The sequence below is a fragment of the Rhinatrema bivittatum genome, chromosome 4 (assembly GCF_901001135.1).
Source record: "Rhinatrema bivittatum chromosome 4, aRhiBiv1.1, whole genome shotgun sequence".
Taxonomy (NCBI): domain Eukaryota; kingdom Metazoa; phylum Chordata; class Amphibia; order Gymnophiona; family Rhinatrematidae; genus Rhinatrema; species Rhinatrema bivittatum.
In genome coordinates, this window is record NC_042618.1 from 466,534,940 (window position 1) to 466,558,560 (window position 23,621).

General features: G+C 43.8%; 1 protein-coding gene across 1 annotated transcript in view; it reads right to left on the reverse strand.

The window, feature by feature from the left end:
• The window catches only part of TBC1D15 (TBC1 domain family member 15), a 185,972-nt gene that overhangs the window by 103,316 nt on the left and 59,035 nt on the right, over positions 1–23,621 (reverse strand). The window contains exon 6 of the mRNA XM_029597175.1: positions 3,387–3,489. Within this exon, the coding sequence (XP_029453035.1) occupies positions 3,387–3,489 (103 nt within the window). The remainder of the gene's footprint in view (positions 1–3,386; positions 3,490–23,621) is intronic.

Genomic DNA, 23,621 nt, shown 5'->3' on the forward strand with positions numbered 1-23,621 from the left:
TTAAGAAAGGTGGAAAGAAGGCAAAACGATTACCGGCATGGTTAAAAGGGGAGGTGAAAGAAGCTATTTTAGCTAAAAGATCTTCATTCAAAAATTGGAAGAAGGATCCAACAGAAGAAAACAGGATAATGCATAAACGTTGGCAAGTTAAATGTAAGGCACTGATAAGACAGGCTAAGAGAGAATTTGAAAAGAAGTTGGCCGTAGAGGCAAAAACTCACAGTAAAAACTTTTTAAAATATATCCGAAGCAGAAAGCCTGTGAGGGAGGACTGGTTCCTTCCTCCTAAATCAAAGGGCTGAGAAGTGGACGGCTTGCTTGTCTATACCTCCTAGTATCACAATACTAAGCCTGGCTTCTGATGGGCAGATAAAAGGCACATCCCTTATCTTCCAGGAGCCTATTATGCTTGGAATCTTCCAAATCCTTCACCAAATGCATTAGCTCCTTGCCAAAGAATAGTTTTCCCTTGAAAGAAAGTTTAATACAGATGAGTCTCTTCAACCAAGAATCCATTACCCAATGCCTTAGCCACAAGAACAGACTAGCAGAAAACGATTAAGAAACAGAGTGAGATGAAATCCTGATAAGATCATGAAAGACAACTGCAAAGAAGGTTGCATCTGACTCCAGGCAGATAGCTATATCCCCTTTGGGAAGTTGGACCCAGTGCAGAAGAGCTCAAGCCAACACAAACTACTAAATGTATTGACAAATGCAGAAAAAGTAAATGGGTTTAAGAGGAATCTGAATCCTCCTAACCTGAGGATCCTAAAGAGAAGTGCCACTTTCTACAGGAATAGTCGTTCTCCTTAGATGCACTGTTTTCAGTGGTTACATCTCAGGCATCAAGAACAAGTGCTGTGATGGCTCCTGCAGTAGGGATACAGCTTACTAAAACTCCCTTGAGACCAGAATCTGGAAATTTCCATTCCACTATCACCATGTTCTCCTCAGAGAGAAAGGGAAAAGTCTTAGTAGACTTAAGCAGACCCTTAATAAAGAGATTCCATTCAGGAGCCTCTTCCGATTTGACTTTTGAAATTTTGGGACAGTGACCACCTGATTATCTCATCCCTATGGAAAAGCAGATAATCATCCTCTCACTGAGGGAATTTCTCCCTCCTCCAAGGAGTTTAAGCTGCTGAATCCATATATTCATCCAAATCCTCCAAAGTGGGCTCTGTTCTGCGGGGGAGATGCATCTCCCAAACCAGAAGACTCCTAGGGTCATTTAGGAGGTAACAAGCGCGTCCCCTGCCAGAAGACCCCAAGAACTGCAGGTCTCCAGACAGCACAAAAGGCCTGATGGAGGAATCTAAAGAATTCCTCCAAGGGAATAGGACTTAAAGGACCAGGAGCTTCAGTGATCCCATCCTCAATTGGGGATAAACATGGGAACACCAAAAAATGGTCTGGATGCTCTCTGGAGGCCAAATGCTCTGAGAGACCTGCAGCTAAAATGGCGGCCAATCCTGCTGAAAATTCCAACTCCGTAGACCCCAGCACCCTGCTCTCCAAGTGGGAAGAAGAAGAGGACTGAATTACTGTGGGGGCTGGCCCTGCTGATAGAGAAATGGAGCCCCTAAAACTCTCTCTGGGCACGCCTCTGGATTTGAGGGAAGCTGCGCACATAGGGCCGGATTTTAAAAGGGTTACGCGCACCAGGCCTATTTTAAAAAGGCCTGGCGACGCGCGTGTAAGTCCCGGGGCTTGCAAAAAGGGGCAGAGAGGGGGCGGGGTCAGGCTCCCGGCACAGCAGCCATATTTGCCGCTGTGCCGGGGATCACGAGTCGGCAATTGGCCGGCGCGCGCAACTTACTTCAGCCCTAGGGCTGAAGTAAATTTAGTAAGAAAAGAAAGAAAATAAAAAGGTAGGGTGGAAAGGGTGGGGTAGGGAAGTTCCCTCCGAGTGGCCTGGGAGGGAATGGGGGAAGGCAGGCCAGCTCGGCACGGGCTCTGCGCGCGCAAGATGCACAATTGTGCACCCCCTTGCGTGCGCCGACCCCTGATTTTATAACATGCGCACGCATCTTATAAAATCGGGCGTATGTGCGCGCCACACGTGCTCCTTTTTAAATCTACCCCATAATCTCTGAAGCGGAAGAAGCACACTCTTAGAGGCAAGCCGAGTACCTGCAGCCCTTCTTCTCTATCAGGGGCAGGGGTGGTCAAATTAAAGTGCCTCGGAAAAATCTCACTTCCACAGAGGAACCTACCCCCAGTGACAGTAACACTTGTCACACAAAAACAGCTTCAAGCTGCTCGAGTTGCTCTCCATTTCGTTTCTTTTTTTTTTTTTAAGAATCTTTAAAGGCGGAGTAGCCAGAAGAAGGATAGATTTGGGGGGGGGGGGGGGAACAGACTCAGAGGATCCTCTTTATTTTGTCTGCCTCCTCCTCCTCTCTCTTCCATCCTTCTTCTGGCTACTCTAGACTTTAAAAATTCCTTTAAAAAAAGAAACTGGAAAGTAACTCGATTAGCTGGAAACTGTTTTTGTGGGAGCAATGTAGCCATCCCTCTTTAGGAGTGAGATCCTTCCGCAGCGCTGTAATCTGACTGCCAGCACTCCTGATTTAGGCCACAAATGCTTCTTCGGATTCAGAGATTTTATACGCAGCTAGCCTCAAATCCAGAGGAGTGCCCGGAGACAGTTTTAAGGTCTTCATTTCTATAAATCGGCAGGGCCGGCCAACTCAAGAATTGAAAACATTTTTTTTATCATCATCTACCAACTCAAACCCTTCAGACTCATCCAAACCCCCCTTCTGGTGCTGGAAACCATCTGAGTGAGCCTGCTACCTTGGTATTAGAAAACCAGGAGCTTGGCCCTAGAACACCAGAGAATCCCCTGCCTTACTCCAACCTCAAGAGCTAGGCAGCCCTGGTCATGAAAAATCCTGCTGCACCCCCAGTATATCCTAACATCTGCTGGAGGGAGAGAATGCAGAGAAAGTTTCCGGACTGCACCACATATTCTATTGTACCCAGCTCAGCGGTCAAGAAAGGACTGTAAATAGAGACATAAATTAATTACTTTTAATGTTAGTAGCTGTGATGATTACACAGACTCTCTACCTCCATTTGCTGGTAGGGAGGAACAACTAGTCTGGATGAGGAAGAATGAAACATTTTTACGCATAACAGGTACCCCAGAGGGGATGGTGCTGGCAAAAATGATATCAGATTTCAAGAAATAATGGAACAGGCACAAAGGCTCTTTTAACCACAGGGTATTAAAAGAAAAGCCAGAGAGCAAGTAGGTCTGTGGTATTGCAAAAGGAAGTGAAAATGGGCAAACTAGTTGGACCTGCTGGCTTTTATTTGCTGTAAAAGTCTCTGTTTCTGTGTTTATATTTCTACGACAGTAGAGGAGGTTGACCTACTTGTATCACACCATATGTTGGCTCATCAAGAAGATTTTCGAAAGACTGTGACGGACTCTTGTTCTGGCAGTTCACCAGAAGAACTCTGTTATCGTGAGGGGATCTGCAATAAAATTGTTATTATTAATTTGAATAGTGCATGCCACATGTAGCAGAGCTGTACAGACACACGTAACAAACAGTCCCTATTCCGTGGCGCTTACAATCTAGTCAAGCTCAAACTGACAAGTCTGCAATTTGACTAAATGATGTCTCTTCTATGTAAGCGAATAAAAAATAAAACATTTTAATTTGTCCAGGATTAGTGGAGAAGTATCAGGCAAACAGAAAATGGCCAGAATTGCACCCCTCGCTCCCTTTTGGTCAGTACTTCCATTTTGAGAAGCAGCTTTGAAGCGCTGAATGAAAGCCACAGAGCACATGCGTGTGCATTTTCGGAGAAGCACCATTTAAGCACAACTTATTAGGGGCCAGTACAGTTACCCACACCAGCTTTTACTGGGGTTCTCCTAATACAATTAAGGGGGAAAGAGCCCCTCCCTTCAACTGCTCCCCTTTTCTCGCTGAAGAAACCAAGAAGAGTACATGGAGACAGCTTTACACCAGGCAAGAGTTCACTTTTTTTTATAGGTTGTTCTTGAGAAGAATGATATTGGTAACATAATGCATTATAAAACCACATGCACTGAGAAACTGGGGAATGACTCCGCCTAGCTATAGATTGTCAGTGTTGCATAACCCTACCCTCTCTTCATCCTTGGGAGAAACAGTACTAGTATGAAATCAAACTGAAGTATCACACATGTCCAGTCGAAAGTGAATCATAAGTCACAACATTATAAACAGACAAATTCAGTTTAAATGCTTTCATTTAATTCCACTAGTATTCTCACATTATTAACAGAGCTGTTACGTGTTATGAGCTTCAATATCACCACATTTGATTTCAGACTGATACTCTGACCTTAAACATTCTCAATCAGCACAAATCTGAATATCAATAAAAGCTATTAGTGCTCTAAGAAAATACATATCCCAATGTCATAGTAAAAACATTAACCATTCAACTTAAGAACAGAAAAAAAGGAAAGAAAAATATCTGCAACTCACTACTGATGAGCCGTGACCTGTACCAACAATAAAATAGAATAAGTAAATCAGCCCGAATCCCAAAAGTAAAGCTCTATAATAGTGTGAGTACACGACGTGATCTTACTTATCAGCAGACCTCATACTGGGCATAAGAACATAAGAACATAAGAAAATGCCATACTGGGTCAGACCAAGGGTCCATCAAGCCCAGCATCCTGTTTCCAACAGAGGCCAAACCAGGCCACAAGAACCTGGCAATTACCCAAACACTAAGTCTATTCCATGTAACCATTGCTAATGGCAGTGGCTATTTTCTAAGTGAAGGAGACATGGACGTGAGGACATGCACAGCATCAAGCTGTGCATGTCCTCACGTCCATGTCTCCGCTATTTCCTCGAGAACATAAAGCTAAGTGCTGAAATTTGCAATGTTACAAAATAGCTAAGTGCCTAGAATTTGCAATGCTATATAGCCTATGATGTGCCAATGGGTCATTTTTTCGTTCACTTGTGCATATAAAAATCTTTTAAAAAAATATTGGACATTTCATGACCGATGATTATACCGATGGTATACTATTGCTAATTAGCATCAGAAATGTATGCCCAGTATGAGGTCTGCTGATAAGTAAGATCACGTCGTGTACTCACACTATTATAGAACTTTACTTTTGGGATTCGGGCTGATTTACTTATTCTATGCTGGACAGCTACTCCCTCCTTTAAACTGGATGCTATAGGTCTGTGGTGGTCACCAACAATAAAATAAACATTGTGCTAACCTTAGGGATGGCAATTTTCAAAGGGACCTCAGCAGGTAAAGTGGTGCTTTTGAAAATTGCCCGACGGATGTGTGCATAAAATTCTGTATGTGCATAATTTTAAGCACTGAAAGATGCTTTGGGGGGAGAGGGCTGGCATCCGTGCAGTGTTTGCATTTAGCAATTTTGAAAAGGGCACACATACATTTCCTTGAAAACTCTCCCCGCACAAAGCAGCACGTGTAACTTTATGCGGCTGGCTGCCGTGGGATAGTTTTCACATGCACCACGTGCAGCTTTGCTCACACTGAGGGTGGCCAGTTTACTTTCACTAGATATTGAAGCCAGATCTAACTGGTGGCTTGGTCCATGAGGATTTGTAGGGGGAAGAAAGGAACAAGAGGCGCTGTAGATAATCATCCAGGTGAGTGCTGGGTGAAATGTCTGAGGGCCTTGGCAAAACAACGTTTGGGCTGATTTCAGCCTGCTGCCTCCTGTTTGGGCACTGCTCAAACAGCAGAATTTAGGTCTGCAACAGAAACTGGATTTCTCACGGGTTCAAGACATCTTGTAGACTGAAAGCTCCTGGCTCCCAAGACTGATATTAAAAAGAGGTCACTCTTGCCTCTGAAAGGCTGCTGACATTCAGATCAAATGCATCACAATTCCTTTTGTTTCTGGAAACCTGGTGTTCTTTTATCTGGAATGAAATGAGGATGCTCAGGGACACAGGCAAGTAGAAAAAGTCTTCATAATAAAGTGTCAATACCATAACATAAGATTTTCTTTTCACTTTATGTCTCCTTAAGCACGCCTACAAAGGATTCACTTGCTTTCAATGAACGTGACAAGACAGCAGAGCTTTTTCTAAGGACGCCATGAAAAAGCATAAGAAAGGGACTATCCGCATGTATAGTAATGATGTATTTCTTAATAGGTATTTCATTTTCTGTTTCCTGTCCTCACTGATTGCCCAAAAAATCGGCCACATCTACTCCACTTTTAATAGAATCATTTTTCTCTGCCTAAAAGTCATGACAAAGCTCTTCTAGCAGACCAACACTTTATTTATCCCTTATTTCATGGCTGGGTACATCAAAGCCTCTCCTTGTAATGCAGCCTAGAATCCAAATGCCAACTTCATACCCTACGAACCTTGCTTACCAACACAGAACATAATACATACCCCTCCTCTAACCTGGCCGCTTTCCTCCTGGCTCAAGAACCAAGTTTCGATTCACCCACAGATTTTTTTTTGTCTGAGGCAAAACTAATTTCATTTTCCTGCTACCTGCTCTACCTTGGTTATTAAATCCTGTGATAAGAACTTTAATAAGTGTTATCTCTTTCAATTCCAAAATGACAGCATGCAATGGCATTGTGAGGTGTTAAGAAATGAGACAGGAGATTTCCCACTGAGGAGACAGCAGTTAATAAACTACCCTTAGGTTTTGCTGCGAGCAGTACACGTAGAGCAAAGGTTGAGTCATCTATTCCTCTCACCCAAACCACCAAAATGAAAAGCCAAGTGAGGAATTTCCATTTTAATTAAATACTATTTCTCAGGAAGCCTGTTTGGGTAATGTTCAAAACAAACTACAGGTCTGCAGACTGGCAAAAGGAATATAGTCACAGTGGCCTTACTTTCAGAATGAGGACTTTTCCCACACAGTGAAAGACATCAAGCACAATTATAAAGAACAGACTCTTCAAAGGGTCAAAAATAAGAGAAACACACATTCTTCTCGTTACCTCCAAAACAGACTGCAGAAGCTGTGGATTACGTTTGTATAAAATCTTGTCAAATGAAGGAAAAAAAAAAAGAACCTAATGCCTTTTCTATTTACCTCAGAAGCCACTATAAAATGAAGAATACTGGACCAAGGGTCAAGACAGAGGATGTCACATCATAAAATCAGAGAGAAAACAAAGAGAACATGCCAAAGCTTCCAGTTCTGTTATTCCTGCATAAATTAAAGATTTATAGAACTAATTAGAGCCAAGCAAAAGTGGAAAGACTTTGCAAAATGTCCCACATCACTACCGACGATCACAATTTCTGCCTGGCTTTGGCTTGATTAATCCTATCTGAAGTGAAAGATGGAGCTGAAGTGCCTTTGAAGAAAGGGTAATATTCCATCCTGAGAGAAATGGCTAACAGTGTGCAGTTGTTTTTCCACTGTAACTATCTCCCGTAGGACAAAGATCAAAGCTGCTTAACTGTAGCAGGGGTTCTCCGTAGACAGCAAGATATATTAGACACACAAGTGAGTGAAATCATCAAACAGCACAGACACAGACTGACTCTGGTGCCATGATGTTTGGAACTAGGGGAAGAGGTGACCTATGTTCAATTAGGGTTGTATCCCAGCACCGCAGCCTGCAATATGGTGGGATTTAGACTCTTTTTCCTGGAAGGCTCTTCTTTGAAATCTCGCTTCGTATGATACAACTATCACTCTTTAACCCTACAGCAAAGTTTGACAAAAAGCAACACTTGGAGAAAAACTAAGTCAACAGATTCGCATCCATGCAATAGCTCATTAAAAAAAAAAAAAAGGACCAACATGAATGCTCTCACTTGGCTCTCACTTGGCTTTTCATGCTTAGAAAAATCTAGACAGAGCTGGTCTACGCCTGCGCTGCAGATGATATCACCCACTTCATCTCGTTGTCAACTGAGAAACTCCAAAGCTCCATACTGAGTACGTCAGCGAGCAGGAAAAGCAAGAGGATATTTGATGGAAATTATCTGGGCAAGTCTTTCCCTGAAGATACTTGGTTAAAATTATCTGTGTAACTTTACCACTCACCTGCCTGCGCAACATATTCTACTGTAGTTAATGCAGAGGGCCAGATAGCCCTTCACAGGGTCTCCTTCCCTGCCACCTAGCTTAGAAAATGCAGGGGCCTGACAACCCCCATGGAATCCCCCTTCCTTTTAGGCCACATAGCACATCAAAATGTGGGCCGCCGTCCACTCCCACCCACAAATGTTAGACAAAAAGCATCTGCCACTGACCCTGCTTCTAATCCTGCCACCATCCTCTCTCCAAGCAATTTAAGTAAAAGACCACAGCTATAGACCTTTTCCTACTCCTCACCTCACTCTCCTGAACCACTCAGAACCTCCCCAAACCCCAAGCCAATAGGCGGTAGAGGCCTATCATTCCGGTGTTCAATGTAGCTCCGATAGCAATGCTGGAAGAGAGCAATGTTAGACGTTGGAAAGATGACAAGCCTACGGTCCTCCCAGTGGAATCCTGCATAGCTGCATGGGTAAGCCCTCGACTGCCTTCTGGCTTGGGGGTTTAGGGGATTCTGAGTGGATCAGGAAGGTGGAGGGGCAGAAAGGATCCAGAGCCATAATCTTATATTTAAATATCATGGGGGAGTGGGGAGAGGAGCCAGGGCAAAAGCTTTTTGTCTAACATTGGAGAGGTGGGCAGGATTGTATAAGTGAAGTATACTCTTATGCTGGGGTATGGTTGGTGCATTCTAGAGGGTGAGCCCTCTAGGCCCACGCCGCCAGCTAGCAGACATGCCCTGGGATGGGACTGGTTTGGACTGGTCTTCAACTCTACCAGCCCTGTTCCCCACAGGTTGAGCCTTTAGGTTCCAGGGACCAGTAGGACTTAGGAGAAAGTCCCATAAGGCAGAGACAAGGAGAAAGTCGGGGGCTGGGCTGAAGTCAGCACAGGCAGCAATTAGAGAGTCACCGGATACAGGGCAGGCAGCGAGCAGGGCATGTCCAAGGTTTGTAATGAAGGTCCAAGGCAGGTGACCGGCAGGAGAATAGGCAGAATCCAAAGAGAGCTCAAAGGCAAGAGTCAGGCCGAGAGACAAGGAGACAGGACACAAAGGACCTAGGACAGGCAGGACCACAGGAGCAGGACAACGGAGGCAAGAAAAGGCAGAAAGGGTAGGGCAACAAGGCAGACAACGTGCAAGGCAGGGAGAAGAAAAGGTAAAGGAGAACAAACGCACACTGCAAAGCAGGGAGACCTGTGCTGAGGTGTCCCTTGTTCCGGGTGGCTAGTTAAAATGAGGAGGTCCTGCTAATGTCATTGGGAAGTGCCAGGATTGGGTTCCCACCACAGGGCCATTCATTATCGGCACAGCTCATCCAAGCACACCTAATGAGTTCCCCAGAAGGAGCAGCATGGTGGTGAGGCGGGCATCTCTCCAGCGTGTGATTGCAGCGTTCATAAATGCAGCTAGTCATGGCCAGAGGATGTGGTTAGTGCAGTTAGTGTAGCTGGGTTCAAAAAAGGTTTGGATAAGTTCTTGGAGGAGAAGTCCATTAATGGCTATTAATCAATTATACTTAGGAAATAGCCACTGCTATTAATTGCATCAGTAGCATGGGATCTGCTTAGTGTTTGGGTAATTGCCAGGTTCTTGTGGCCTGGTTTGGCCTCTATTGGAAACAGGATGCTGGGCTTGATGGACCCTTGGTCTGACCCAGCATGGCAATTTCTTATGTTCTTATGTCCTTCCCATGATCAGCCAATCATTACAAATAGGAAGTCCCAGTGCCTCACATTTTTGCATGTCTTTTGGTTAGAAAGGAGGTGGGATCCCATAGGGGGCTATTGGACCCCCTGTGTTACTTTCTAAACTCAAAGGCAAGGAGGAGGATGCAGCAGAGAGGAGGATGCAGCAGAGAGGGTGCTTCGACCCCTGCACTTCCATTTCTTAACAATGATTTTGACTTTTGAAATTGTCAGCTGGAAGTGTTTTAAAGATTTTTTTTTTATATTCTCGCTGTTTTGAAAGATTGAATCATCTTCATTTCCAAATGCTCAGACAGCTGCTGCTTAGAGAAGCTCATGGTTGTTGAAAGCAGACAGAACAACAATCACAACCTGAGTAGTTAGAAGGGGTAGGTATTTGTTCAATCATGGAACTGTCTTCACTTGTCTAACTGAAGGCTTTTCGAGTCAATCAACTTATCAGGCTTTTATGTAAGCCCTCAAAAACAACAGATTGTTGCAGCATATACATGTTTCAAATAAATATTAATTTTTTAAAAGTAGTAATGAGTCAACTAAAAGGGTATCTGAACTTTTGTACATGCCATAATCAGTATCACTCTTATTATTTTCAATCTGTTTAAAAATTGCAGAAAGTTGTCAAGGTCCATATTCAGAAGCATTTAGATGGATAAACTCAGACGTTATCTGGCTAAAGGAATATTTGGGCACTTGGCTGCCTTTTAAGTTAGCCAGCTAAGGTAGGGGCGTTCCAGGGACATAACTGGGAAGAGTTGAATTAACCAGCTAAGTTATCCAACTAATTCCAATATTCAAAGTTTGGTTGGCCAAAGAGCAATCAAAGTTAGATTATCTGCCTAACTTTGCCATTCAGACAGTGCCTGAATGCGGACTTCATCATATTTAATTTTGTATCATATACAGGCTGTGTCAGATTCTGCTCACTTAGAGCACTTGAGGGCCACAAACAAGCCTGGTCTTCAGTACATCCATAATGAATGTGCATGAGGGATATTTACATGCATGCAAATATACCTCTTGCATAATCATTGGATATCCTGAAAACCTGGCCTGTTTGTGGCTCTCCAGGACCAGAATTGCCTACCCCTGATTTAAGAAATTCACTGAAACATGCAATTTGACCAGAGGTGCCTAAACTTTTTCATGCAGCTGTAGGTGGGGACTTTAAAAACTGCCCCCTCACTGTTGGACAAAAAGAGAAAATCACAAAGGTTTTTATTCAGCTACCACCAATTGTGCTGGAGAGTTAACTATCTCTGAATAAAATCCAACTATATACATGTATTGGGTTTTATGAACTGAAAAAGATGAGAATCAGAATATTTTCTCATGATTAAAGTCCCAAAAATGCAGCTACATATCCACTGCTTAACCAGCTAACCTGAACCCCTCATTAAAAACAACGATTTTAAGTTAGCAAATTAATGAACAAAAGAAATGAAGATGCACAAAATGACTAGGAAGGTCAGGTTATATTATTCCTTTTTCATGAGCAGGGGATGCAGCTTTTTATTGGGTTCTCTTTCCTGAAACTTCCTATTAGCAGCTTCACTGCATCCAAAGTCAGTTGTCCTGTGATGTTACAGCAGCGCCCTCTGCTGTCCCCCAGGGGCCTAACTTGAGGAATGACATTGGAACCTCATCCTTACAGCAGCTGATTATTGTCTATCCTGAATCTCAAAAAAGGAGGAATAGGTTCATTGCCAGCACAATACCACAGCAGCCTACAAAATGGTACAAAACTGATTCTCCTCTTAGGAAAGAGAATACATTCTGGGGAAACTTGTGAGAAATCAGAATTACAGGAAAAAGGACGGGCGCAGACAAGATTCCTGCATCACTCTTTAATGGTGCTTTCTGTGTCTGCCGATACTGAAAGTGTGCACCATTAGGGGCTTAATTTTGTCTTCTATCTCCCTATCTGCCAAACACCTAGAGGGTAATTTTCAAAGGGATTTCTAAGAATACAACCGTGTTTTACGTGCGGGAATGACCTTTTTACAAAATTGCCTGCCTGATACGTGGGTAAGCTTTTGTATGTATAACATGCTTGCACGTACTTTACCCACAGTGAGCGGAGACATTCCTGGGGGCAGGGGTTGGAGAGGAGCTTACACTTCACACATACTTTAGTATTTTAGAGAGTATTTCACAGAGAATTTGTGCCGTCTTTGCAGGTGGAACATGTGCAGGGTACACGTGGTGGGATTACATTCAAATTGGAGTTACATCCACAACTCCACTTTTAAAATTGATGTAAAATAAATAACTTGGGCATATAATAAGCCAACTTTTTTATGCGCAATATACGGTGTTTAAAGAGCAGTCCCGCATGAAGAAACAGACATAGCAATGCCTTCGGTACCTTGTATCGGCTTCACATGGGGGTCTTTTTTCCTTTAAAGGAAAGTAAAGAGGGGAAAATTCACATGCAGATGCTTTCTTTTTTTTAAACCTTACCTGGTTTTTTTTTCTACTACAATTTGGACTGGTTTACATTTTGTAGATAGGAGCTAGAGCACAGAAATCACCTGGCCCCAGGGCATTATGGGGAAGCTTCCTGCCTGTAATCTGGCAGAAAATCATTCCATAGTGTCAGCACGGTTCAGTATCAAGTGCCCACCTCCAAAATGTAAGCAGATCAGCTGATGGGAAAAGCATGGATCACAGTCAATAATTTAAAAAAAAATAATAATAATAAAAGAAGCATTCAAACATGTCACTACTTTAATAAGGGGGAAAGAGAGGCCCATTCATAGAAGATGCTTTAATTTCATTCATGTTTTCTTCAGCACAGAGCGTAAAAAGCTTTATATGCCCACACCAGCAACATTTCATGTTTATTAAAATTCTTTGTTACTTTGAAGTACTGTCTCAATTTTAATACCTCACTATGGGCCTTGTTTACTATGCATTTTTCCCAGACACGAGACGGGAGAAAACCTTCAGTAAGTAGGCCCCTATGAAAGAACACAATCAATACTAATGAAGTAGCTTAATAGCAGAGAAACAGACAACAGTACTGAGCCAGCAAACACTTAATGCTCACAGCAAGCATTCTGAAAGCAAGTTTGCTTATCGTAAACGTTGCTTTCCGTAGATAGCAGGATGAATTAGCCGTGCTGTCTGGGTGATGTCCTCCGGGCGGCGCTTCTCTCATAGAATACAGAGCATGCGTGGCGTTCCTGCGCGATTACCATCTCTCCTCAGTTATTAAGGTAGTCAGTGAAGTGCAGCGAAGGCAATGCTGGTCCAGGGAGGAGGATGGGGCCGCATGGCTAATTCATCCTGCTATCCACGGAAAACAACATTTACAATTTTATAGTAAGCAAACTTACTTTTTACCCATCAATAAACAGGCTGGATTAGTCATGCTGTCTGGGAGTCCCCAGCTTAGGGTTGCTTCTATGCACAAGCCGTCAGCAGATTGTTAAAGGATGACACAGACACTAGTTGCAATTACTCATATGCTGTGTGCACAAGTTCCATGGGTTAGATTATTGTAATTTCCTACATAACAGCCTTCCAGAACGTATCCAAAATTCTGCTGCTCGACTCCTAACTGGTTCCAAACTTAAAGATCACATATCCTCTGTTTTGCTAAATCTTCACTGGTTACCCATCAAACAATGAATCCACTATAAAATCTTAACTTTAATATTCAATTTAATCCATAACCCATCGGCTATCTGGCTATGTACAACCCTTCGTTTATATCGACCCCAGTGTCACTTACAGTCATTAGACAAAAATCTCCTTGAGGTTAAACAGCTAAAATTGCGAGACTAGAAATCACCAGGAAATGTGCTTTTTCAGTGGCGGGTCCTCTATTTTGGAATTCCCACCCAACCTCTCTTAAATTCATTTGGATTAGATATGGTTCTAAGAAAAAATTAAAAACCTCTGTTACATCACTTTCAATTTAACTTATACAGACTAATATCACCATCCCACCTATGCAATTTTTCTTCTGTATTAACATTGTGTTTTAGTTGCCTTGTTTAAAACATTTTATTTAAATGTATTTTATTTTGAGTGCCTATGTTTTTATCTTTTGAATTATGTGTGTGCTATCCAATTTGTAAACCACTTAGACCATACTATGTATAAGCGGTATATAAGAAACTTTTAAATCAAATAAATAAATAAATATGATGTAACCTTGCTTCTTCCATTGAGGCATCTGAAACCAATTGTTGGTCAAGATAGTCATGAGATGTTAAAGTATGGACAGACTACCATGTAGCTACCTTGCAAATGTCCAATAAAGGCACATTGTATAGATGTGCAATAGAAGCTGCATTGGCTCTAACTTGATGTGCTTTAACTGAAGTCATGAGCTGGGTAGAATGTGCCAAGTAGCAGAATTGAATTCACCGAGTTATCCAGTTAGCCAATGTCCTCTTTGTTACTGGAAAACCTTGCACTTTTGGATTAAATGATACAAAGAGCTGGGTTGTCTGCATACTCATCTGATCACTTTTATTGTAGTAAACCAAGGTCCTCTTACAGTCCAAGGTGTGAAGCAATTTCTATCATTTTTATGTCGCCTTGGAAAAAAGGCAGGTAACATGATCGTTTGTTCCAAGTGAAAAGCTGAAACAACTATTGGTAAGGACAACGATGTGTCTGTAAGGTGACTTTATCATAGTAAAATTGCAAGTAAGGGGAACAGTAAACTAGTGCCTGAAGTTCACTAACTCATCTCGCCAAAGTCACTGCAACTGGGAACACTACTTTCCAAGTTAGAAACTTCATAGAGACAGTGTCCAGGGGTTCAAAAGGTGGACGCATAAGCTTTTCCAACACTATGTAGTGTTGTACATTTTGTAAATAGGCTATATGCCACAACTCTATACTCACATTTATATATACAACTGTTGCAATGTTTCTTATGGTATTTTATTTTATTTTATTGTTTAAATTAATTTAATTGTTATCTTGTTACAATGTAAAAATAGGGCAGTCCTCGCCCTATTCAACCTGTTATCTGGAAACCGATGTGATATCTCGATCGAATGTCGGTATACTAAATAAATAAATAAATAAATAAATAAATAAATGTGTTTATATCCAAAGGAAGCGGAGGTTTGGAGATCGATGGTTGAAGTCTCAGAAGTCCCTTCATAAAGCGTGATACCAATGGATGGGTTGAAATGTAGAGGTCATCCTTTGGGAAGTGATAAGCAGCTATCGCACTTAAGTGTACCAGATAGACTAACTTGCCAATCCTGTTACAAACAGCATATGCAGATACTCCAACAGCATCTCCGGAGTACAAGAGAACGGGTCAATGTCCCTTGCCTCACATTAACAAAGATACCATTGCCATTTGAATGCATAAATCTTCTTTGTGGATGGCTTCCTAGCGGAAACAAGAATGTCTTGGATCCCTGGCGGTAACTGGAGGTGGCTTAATACTTCCCTTTCAATCTCCATGCCATCAGAAGCAGAGAGGAATACATGGGGTGCAGTAGAGTGCCGCCCCTCCTGTTCTCCAAAGAAACTGGAAGAATGGAAAATTGAACTAGATCAGTGATGGCTAACCTATGACACGCCGAGACGTTTTTGCTGACACGCGCAGCGTTTCGTGGACTATCGAAGAATTTTTTTTTTTTAATCAGCTGCGCCGAGCCGATAACCCAAAAACGCAGCCCGACCCTTTAAAATTAGTTTTTTAGTATCCCCCCACCCTCCGGACCCCTCCACCCCCCCCATGCCCCCGAGCGCAGGGAGGCTCATGCGGCGCAGCGACAGGCAGATGGAGGCTCAATTAGAGGCTCACGTCACCACGGCCCGAAGAAAAAGATCGCATTTAAATGCGCTGATGCTCCTCCTCCTTCCTGCCTGTGCGGCCCCGGAAGTAAATGTTGCCGGAGCCGCATGGGCAGGAAGGAGGAGGAGCATCAGCACGTGCAGAAGAGGAGCAGCGCTTACGGGCCGCCGCGAATCCCAAGTTGCAGTAGCCCGAGAAGAGGAAGAGGCCCAGTAGCAGGGCCGCCGCGGCCCGAGAAGATCAGGGCTGCTGCAGAGCCCATCCTGCGGTGACCCATGAAGAGGAGGCCCAGAGGTGAGAGAGAGGCTGAGGGTCTGTAGAGGGTGTGTGTGTGTGTGTATGAGATGAGTTGAGAGATTGTGTGTGAGAGCGAGGACCTGAATGTTTGCAGAGACAGCATGTGAGAGCCTGTGTGTGTGTGAGAGTCAGACAGCATGTGCAAGAGAGAGACTGTGTGTATGTGCAAGAGAGAGACTATGTGTATGAAAGCCTTTCCAGACCCCAACTGAACCTTAATTCACCATTAACCGATGCTCAGACTTTACTTTTACATGGTATACAATAACTTTGCAAAATTCCATAACTTAGTAAATACCATTAATTGGTAAATTTGTTCTCTCTCAAATTCCTATTGCCTTTTCACTGCTCCCAGTTGTGTAATCCCCTGTTTAATTGTAACTGCAACCTTTCGTTCCGAACCTCTTAATGTTCTTATTATATCTTCCGTTTCACCCCTTTGCTAATTGTAAACCGGCATGATGCGATTTCTATCGTGAATGCTGGTATAGAAAAACACAAAATAAAATAAAAATAAATAAATGATTGTATGAAAGAGAGCATGTGAGAGTGAGAGCCTGTGTGTGTGTGTGTGTGTGTGTGTGTGTGTGTGTGTGTGTGTGTGTGTGTGTGTGTGTGTGTGTGTGTGTGTGTGTGTGTGTGTGTGTGTGTGTGTGTGTGAGAGAGAGAGAGAGAGAGAGAGAGAAAGCATGTGAGAATGAGAACCTGAGTGTGTGTTTGAGGGAAGAAGAGGGAGAGAAAAGAAATAGAAAAAAAGGACAATATAAAAGGAACTGGCAAAAAAATAAGAAAGGGAAGGTGGAAAAAAAAAAGCCTGTGACCAACCAATTAGAAAACTAAGATCAAACAGCAAAGGTAAAAAAAAAGATAAATTACTTTTTAGTGATTGGCACATGTAATCTTTGGATGTGCAAGAATAGCACTTTCTCTATGCAGATCTCACAATGTACGAGATCAGCATGGAGAAAGTGGAAGCCCACAGGGCCTGCACAGAGGAGGCAGCAGAATGGGCTTCAGTGTCAGTAGCAGCAATCGGCACCTCCCCAATAGCCATGTGGCAGCAGTGACAGTGACAGCAGAGGAATGAGAGAGGTTCCGAGGTTGCTGGCAAAAGAGAGGGGGGTCTGCCTTTAGTGTGTGCATGTTTATGAATGGGAGTCTGCCTGGGGGTGTATGTGTGTGAATGAATGGGAGCCTGCCTGGGGTCAGAGTGTGTGTGTGTGTGTGTGTGTGTGAGAATGACTGGGAGCTTGCCTGGGTGTGTGTGCTTGTGTGTATGTAAGGGAGCCAGTGAGTGCGAGAGCATGAGTGTGTATGAGAAAATCCAAGGGAGTAAAAGTTTGTGTGTGTGTGTGTGTGTGAGCCTGAGAGTGTGTCAGTGTCAATGAGAGCGAGAGGTTATGGTGTGGATATAAGAGCATGAATGTGTATGTATGTGACAGTGTATGTGTGAGAGAGAGAGAGGATAACCTCCTAATCCTCAACAATATCAGGGTGACTGGAAATCAAGAGCTCCCACAGAAGGGGACAGCAGGGGCTTTTAAAAATCCTTATTAGTTTTAATTGAAGATTTAGCCAATGAAATTCAGCAACAAAAGTCACTAAGCAGATAAGGTAAAGAATTATTTGTTTTTGCGTTATTAATAAATACATTACATATATTAAAATTATAACTTTTTGTTATTAGAGCTATAAATATCACAAAATTATGGATTTTTCTAGAAGTGACACACCACCCGAGTTATGCTTGGTTTTTTAATGAATTTTGACACACTAAGCTCAAAAGGTTGGCCATCACTGAACTAGATAGACGTATCATGGCTGTCTGGGCCAAGCTGGAGCGATGAGGTTCAGATCTGCTTTATCTGTGATGCATTTCTGAACAGTTCGACCTGTCAATGGTATCAAGGGATATGCGTAGAATAGGTTCCCCACCCAGGGAATGAGGAATGCATCTTGCGAGAATCTTTTCGGGCTTGGGTAGATGGAGCAAAATCTTGATAGCTTTCTGTTGCAAAGAGGTCCAGCATGGTGTGCCCCATGCTGCAAATAGACTGTTTGCCACATCTCGATGGAGAGACCACTCGTGGGGTTGAAAGACCCTGCTGAGCTTGTCAGCCTCCGTGTTCACCACTCCAGTTAGGTAAGTTGCCTGTAAAGTTATCAAGCGTGCTTCTGCCCATTCCAGAATCTGTATCGCCTCTCTGCACAGTATCCTGGAACCTAACCCTCTTTCCTTGTTTATATAAAACATAGTCACTTGGTTGTCCATGTGTATCAACACATTTTTTGCCAAGGCGCAAATGTGTGAACTGCATTTATCATCGCCCTCAACCCTAGTAAGTTGATTTGAAAGGTCCTCTCTACCGAAGACCACAAGCCTTGTGTTTTTTTTGATGTTGTAGATGAGCATCCCAGCCCCTTGTTGACACATCCATGGTTAAAATGAGCTGATGCATCAGGCTGCGAAATGGTGCTCCAATCATTAAGACCGATGGGGTCAGCCACCAGGTTATGTCTATCTTCATAGCTAGAGTCAGATCCACACTTTTGAACATTGATGGACTGTACTGGGACCATTGGGCCTTCAGCTCCCCGCATATGAAAGCAAGTATGCGGGACGACAAATTGCTGCCATGTGCCAGGTGAGAGCTTGACAGGCTGAGAAGTGCGACTGTTGTTGCAACTGTAGAGCCAGTGTGCAAAATATCTGGGCTCGCACAGTGGAAAGGAAGGCTTTGCACAGAATTGTAATTATCTTTGCACCTATTAACTATAGCAGCAGCATAGGCTGAAGGTTGGACTTCTTGTAATGAAGCCTAGATTCTTCAGGCAGCCTATCATTTCGACTAGTCGCGTTTTGAAAGTTGTGAACAGTGGGGAGACAAGAAGCCAATTGTCTAGATAAGGAAAAGTCTTTATTCCTTTCCTTCTAAAGTGGGCCACAGCTATGGCTAGGCATTTTGCGAAGACTCACGGGGCTAACGAGAGGCCAAAGGGAAGGACCTTGTACTGGTAGTGTTGAGCGTTGCCCTGAAAACACAGGTAACACCAGAAAGATCAGTGCATTGGGATGTGTAAGTAAGCATCCTTGAGATTCAGTGAGCACATCCAATCATTGGGTTGGAGGAACGGTAGGATGGACTTGAGAGATGTATACCAAAGAAGAAATTCAAGATGACATCTGTTGAGGGAATGAAGGTCCAGAATCGGATGGAGATCCCACTCTTTACTAGGATGAGGACGTATTGGGAATAAGCCCCTTGTTGCGCTGGTGAGGTAATTTTTGAATCGCTTCCTGATGATGCAAAAAGAGTGCACCTCCTGTTATAAAAGCATATTCTGCGCAAGATCCCAAAACAGAGGAAATAAGGTGCAGAATTGGCGTGTTCCTCCTGAAATTTAGTTTGTAACCATTGCAAACCATATTCAATATCCAACGGTCCGATGTGATAGAATCCCATGAACGGTAAAAATGGGATATTTTAGCTCCCACCACAAGGAGTAGCTGTGGATGAACACTGTTCAAAAATTCTGCTGCTGCTTCTGGCTAGGACCTTGCTGCTGCTTTTGCACCCGGCGGCCTCTTGGATGTCCCCTGAGCTGGGCTTGCCGCCCCTGCTGTCCAGGGGGTTGGTATGGCGGTAGTCTGAAAGTCATGTATGCCCTGTACGGACACCGCTGATATTGGGAGTAATATCACCTGATGGAGGATTGCTGTTCTGAAGGAGAAGCGAGTGATAAAACCGCCACATTTTGTTCTTTGAATTGTGAGATGGTCTCTCGAAGCCTCTCCCCAAACAAGTTATCCCCTTTACAGGGCAAGTCTGCCAAGTCTTCCCGGATAGGACAGAGCCAGGCTATCCTGTGAGCTACTATTGAAGTTACTTACATACGAGTCAAAGTCTCGAAGACCTCATAAATGGTTTGAAGCAAATGTCACAAGCCCTCTTCTATATCTGTTAAGGGCTGAGGAGGAACCTGGTCCCCTGCTCCAGCTTGTTTGAGGGTCCTTACGCACTCAAATACTGAAATATATAGAACTGGTGCTGTTGAATTTTTGCATTCAGCATTGTTGCTTGAAAAGCTTTGCAGCCAAATTCATCTAGGACCCTGTTTTTGCCTGGAGGTGTGTTTGAATGCAGCTTTCTTCATGGCCAACTATGAACATGGATGCATGCGGAAGTTGGACCATGCCATAGTGCAAGGATTTCCTCATGCATAATTTCAGGTCCATTTTGCGAGAAATCGGCTGCCCTGAAAACGGGAACTCCCAATATTTATCCATTGCCGCATCCAGAACTGCATTTGATGGTAACGCAGTAGGTTCTGATAGGACATCAAAAATGCTTAAAACTCCCCTTACTTCAGATTTGGGATCTGGGATTTTCCTCCTCTCCACTTTAAAGATGAAGCCCACTTTCTCAACAAACTTTGAATATGTGAGGTCTTTTTGGGGAGACAAAGATTCTGGTAGGTATTCCAGGGGGTCAGATGGAATTCCTGTTGAATAACCCGAGGAAGTCGAAGGAGACTCCTGCAGTCCCATATCCGGTTCCTGCGAGAATCACAGGTCCAGCTGCTCCCCTTGCTCTTGTGGAGTACTATCTCCCTGAATCAGAGAGGAGGTGGAGAGGAGTCTTCTTCTGATGGAGAAGGCGGAGGATGTGGATGACTGTCGCCTTCTAGCAACAAAAAGAAAGTTTGTAGGATAGCTGATATCTGTGTCTTATTCTGTGGGGTGGTGAAATATCCCTCAGTGGTCGTATGTACGATGCAGATCTTCTGCTGGTTGTTTGAGATGAGACTAGTACTACCAATAAGATGGAGGAATCTGGTTCTCTGTAGGGCTCAGATGGTCTCTAGTCTTGATGGGCCATTTTATGCCTCTTGGTCAAAGGCTGTAACAGAGGGGGGTTATCTTTTCAGTTTAGAGACAGATGAGATATCAGAGTAGACCTTTCGAGAGGATGTGTAGGATCCATCTGAACTTGGTTCCACAGTTGAGGACATGACCTCCTCTATATCAAAGGGATCAGAACCCAACAGGTCCTTAGGTAGGAACACAACCTGTGGATCACTTTCTTGCTCTTTCAGAGGCCTTGAAGAATGCTTCTCTGAAGTCATGTGCTTAGGCAGTTGAGTGGAAGCTCGATTGATTTCCAGTACCCCGTGAGTCGACGCCTGCTTGGGATGCGCCAAATGCATCGCAGATTGCTGTTTATGCGTGGTGTGCATTATCCGTTGCCCATGCATAGTGGACTCCAGGTGATATTTTCTAGAGGCGCTTGAGTTGAGGTGCGTGGAGTGAGAGTTATGCATCGTACTGTGTCGTGCACATTATGTGTCACATACGTGGCGTGCTGTTGGTGCGATGCAGGCTTTTTGAGACCCGTGTCGTGTTTGGAATGCGTCATACGCTGAGGCGTCTCTCGACTTTTGATGCTTTTCTTAGTGACAACACCCTTTCCATCGATGCACTCACTACTTTTTTCAGTTTTTTAGTGGTCGGTGTTGCCTCGAGCACTCTGGGAACTTTGCCCACCCGGCTCTGCTTGCTTTGAATCACCGAAGACTATCAAGCCAGCAGATGATGCCCGTTTCTCCTGGGCTACGCGCTGCATCTTAGGCCCTGGCGAAGAGTGGGCAGAATGGTGTTTTGACAAAAGGGTATAGGAATCAGGTGAAGTTCGCTCACCCTCTCTCAGCCTGTGCGCTGCCTCTGGACTCTCGGGGACATCCTGCCACAGTCGTGGCATGTCGACTGATCATGGTCAGTCGACATGCCACGACATGTCAGTCTGTGAGGGTCATAATCTTACCGCACTAGTAGTATTTGAATCTGGGAGATTCTGGTGCCACGTTAGCACTTAGAAGTGCTGTTGTGGGCTCACACAAAGTGAAGAAAAGATTTGAAATGAGAAAAGAGTTTCCAAACAACCAATGAGCTGCAAGGAAAGAAGAAAAAGAGGAGAGGTGGTAATCACGTGGGAACAGCCACACATGTGACACAGCAAAACTCTAATTGTATGAGAAAAGTTCCGCCCTGTGCCGCCCAGACGATGTCACCCAGACAGCATGGCTAATTCAGCCTGCTTTCCGAAGAGGAAAAAATGACAGGGACACAGATTTATAAAGCTTCCCCCCTTCCCCTCAAGCCTTAGTGAATCAAGTCCAAGGTCAGTATAAAGGAGTAAAATTGGAACCTGTGGAGTGAGAAAAGGAACTCATCCTTCAATGGCTGGAATGGTGTGAAGAGAGAGCAGTAACGAGATTGCAGTGCTGGAATAATTTTCAGATGGGAAAAAGGATACAATTACTTATGTTTGCTCTTCTCTGAAAACAGTATTTAAGCAGTGTGACAGTGAAGGAAGGGCCTTTTTTTTTGTGAAAGCTTCTAGAGATTTTACATATACAGTTATACACTGCCCTTTTCCCAACGAGAGACCTAGAGTGGTTTATATCAAAGTACAGAGACAGAACTTAAACTGTATGTTCACTGCATCCCCATGAGTCACCTAATGGCTTCTTCTGATCACATGATTAGTTTGTTTTCTGCTAAAACAGTGTGGGCATCCTGAGGATCTCTGCCTCATCTCAGTCACCTTCTCTTTGGTTTCATGTTGTGTTTTTAATAGTTTATAATAGTGTATTTTGGTTAGGTTTCACATAATTTCATTTTTCCCTTTCTAGGAACCTTGTGCATTGAAGAATCAAACAAATCTTTTTTTCACCTTGGATTTATTTTAGTCAATAATATATTTTGACTTGGCTCCTGTTTTGCTCAATCCAAAGCCCTCAGAGCCTTCCTATGGCAACTCCCCGAGTGCCATGAAAGATGCCCTACAAACGACTTCTCTGCTTTAGCTACCAAACCGGAAGACCATGATATATCTAAAAGGACAAAATCCAGAATGTAGATTTGTTCTGATCAGGAAACAGAACCACTCATCGATGACGCTCATGACAGGTCATGTGACCCACTGCTCCTATATTTTTGCTTTTAGGCATTCTTCACAGTCTGTATGCCTTATGTAAATGACGACTGTCTGTGTCACTTTTCAACTGAACACTTAAGGTGTTCTAGAGTAATGAGGAAGCACAGTCTTTGATTCAAACATCAAAGGAATGTTACATGCATAGATGAAAACTAAGTCCACTAGCAGGGCAACCCAGTGAAGCTCATTCCCTCGGAACAAAGACTGAAGCAGGCCACTAAACCCTTTCCCTCCTGGAGATCAAAGTCCTTGGGCGGATCTGGTGTCTCACATCGATCCGCAACCTGACAGACTCACATCGGTGGAGACTATCAGCCAATTCAGTGGGTTCAAATCCACCCCCTTCTCCAGATTGTTGTGTGAAAGCCACCATGACAGACTGGCTTTGGACTCTGGAAGCAGAGACAAGGGTAGGTGGAACTGCTCTGACACCGGACTCCACCGTGATAACAGCGCACGCTGTAGCGGATGTAAGTGGGCGAACGCCCACGTAACCAAGTCTAAGGTGGATGCCATGGACCCAGCATTTGCAGATGATGCCACACAGTGGGTGTTTGTCTGAGAAGCACCTGTATCTGGCTCTGCCCGGTCCGACGCCAGAAAGACTCTGCCTTGCAAGGTATCGAAACGGGCTCCCAAATAGGTCAGCTCTTGGGTGGGTTCCAGGTGACTCTTCTGAAGACTGATGACCCATCCGAGCGATCTCAAGGTGAACATCACCATGCGAACTGATCTTTCGCAGTCCTCCCTGGTCTTGGCGCAAATCAGCCAGTCATCCAGGTATGGATGAACCA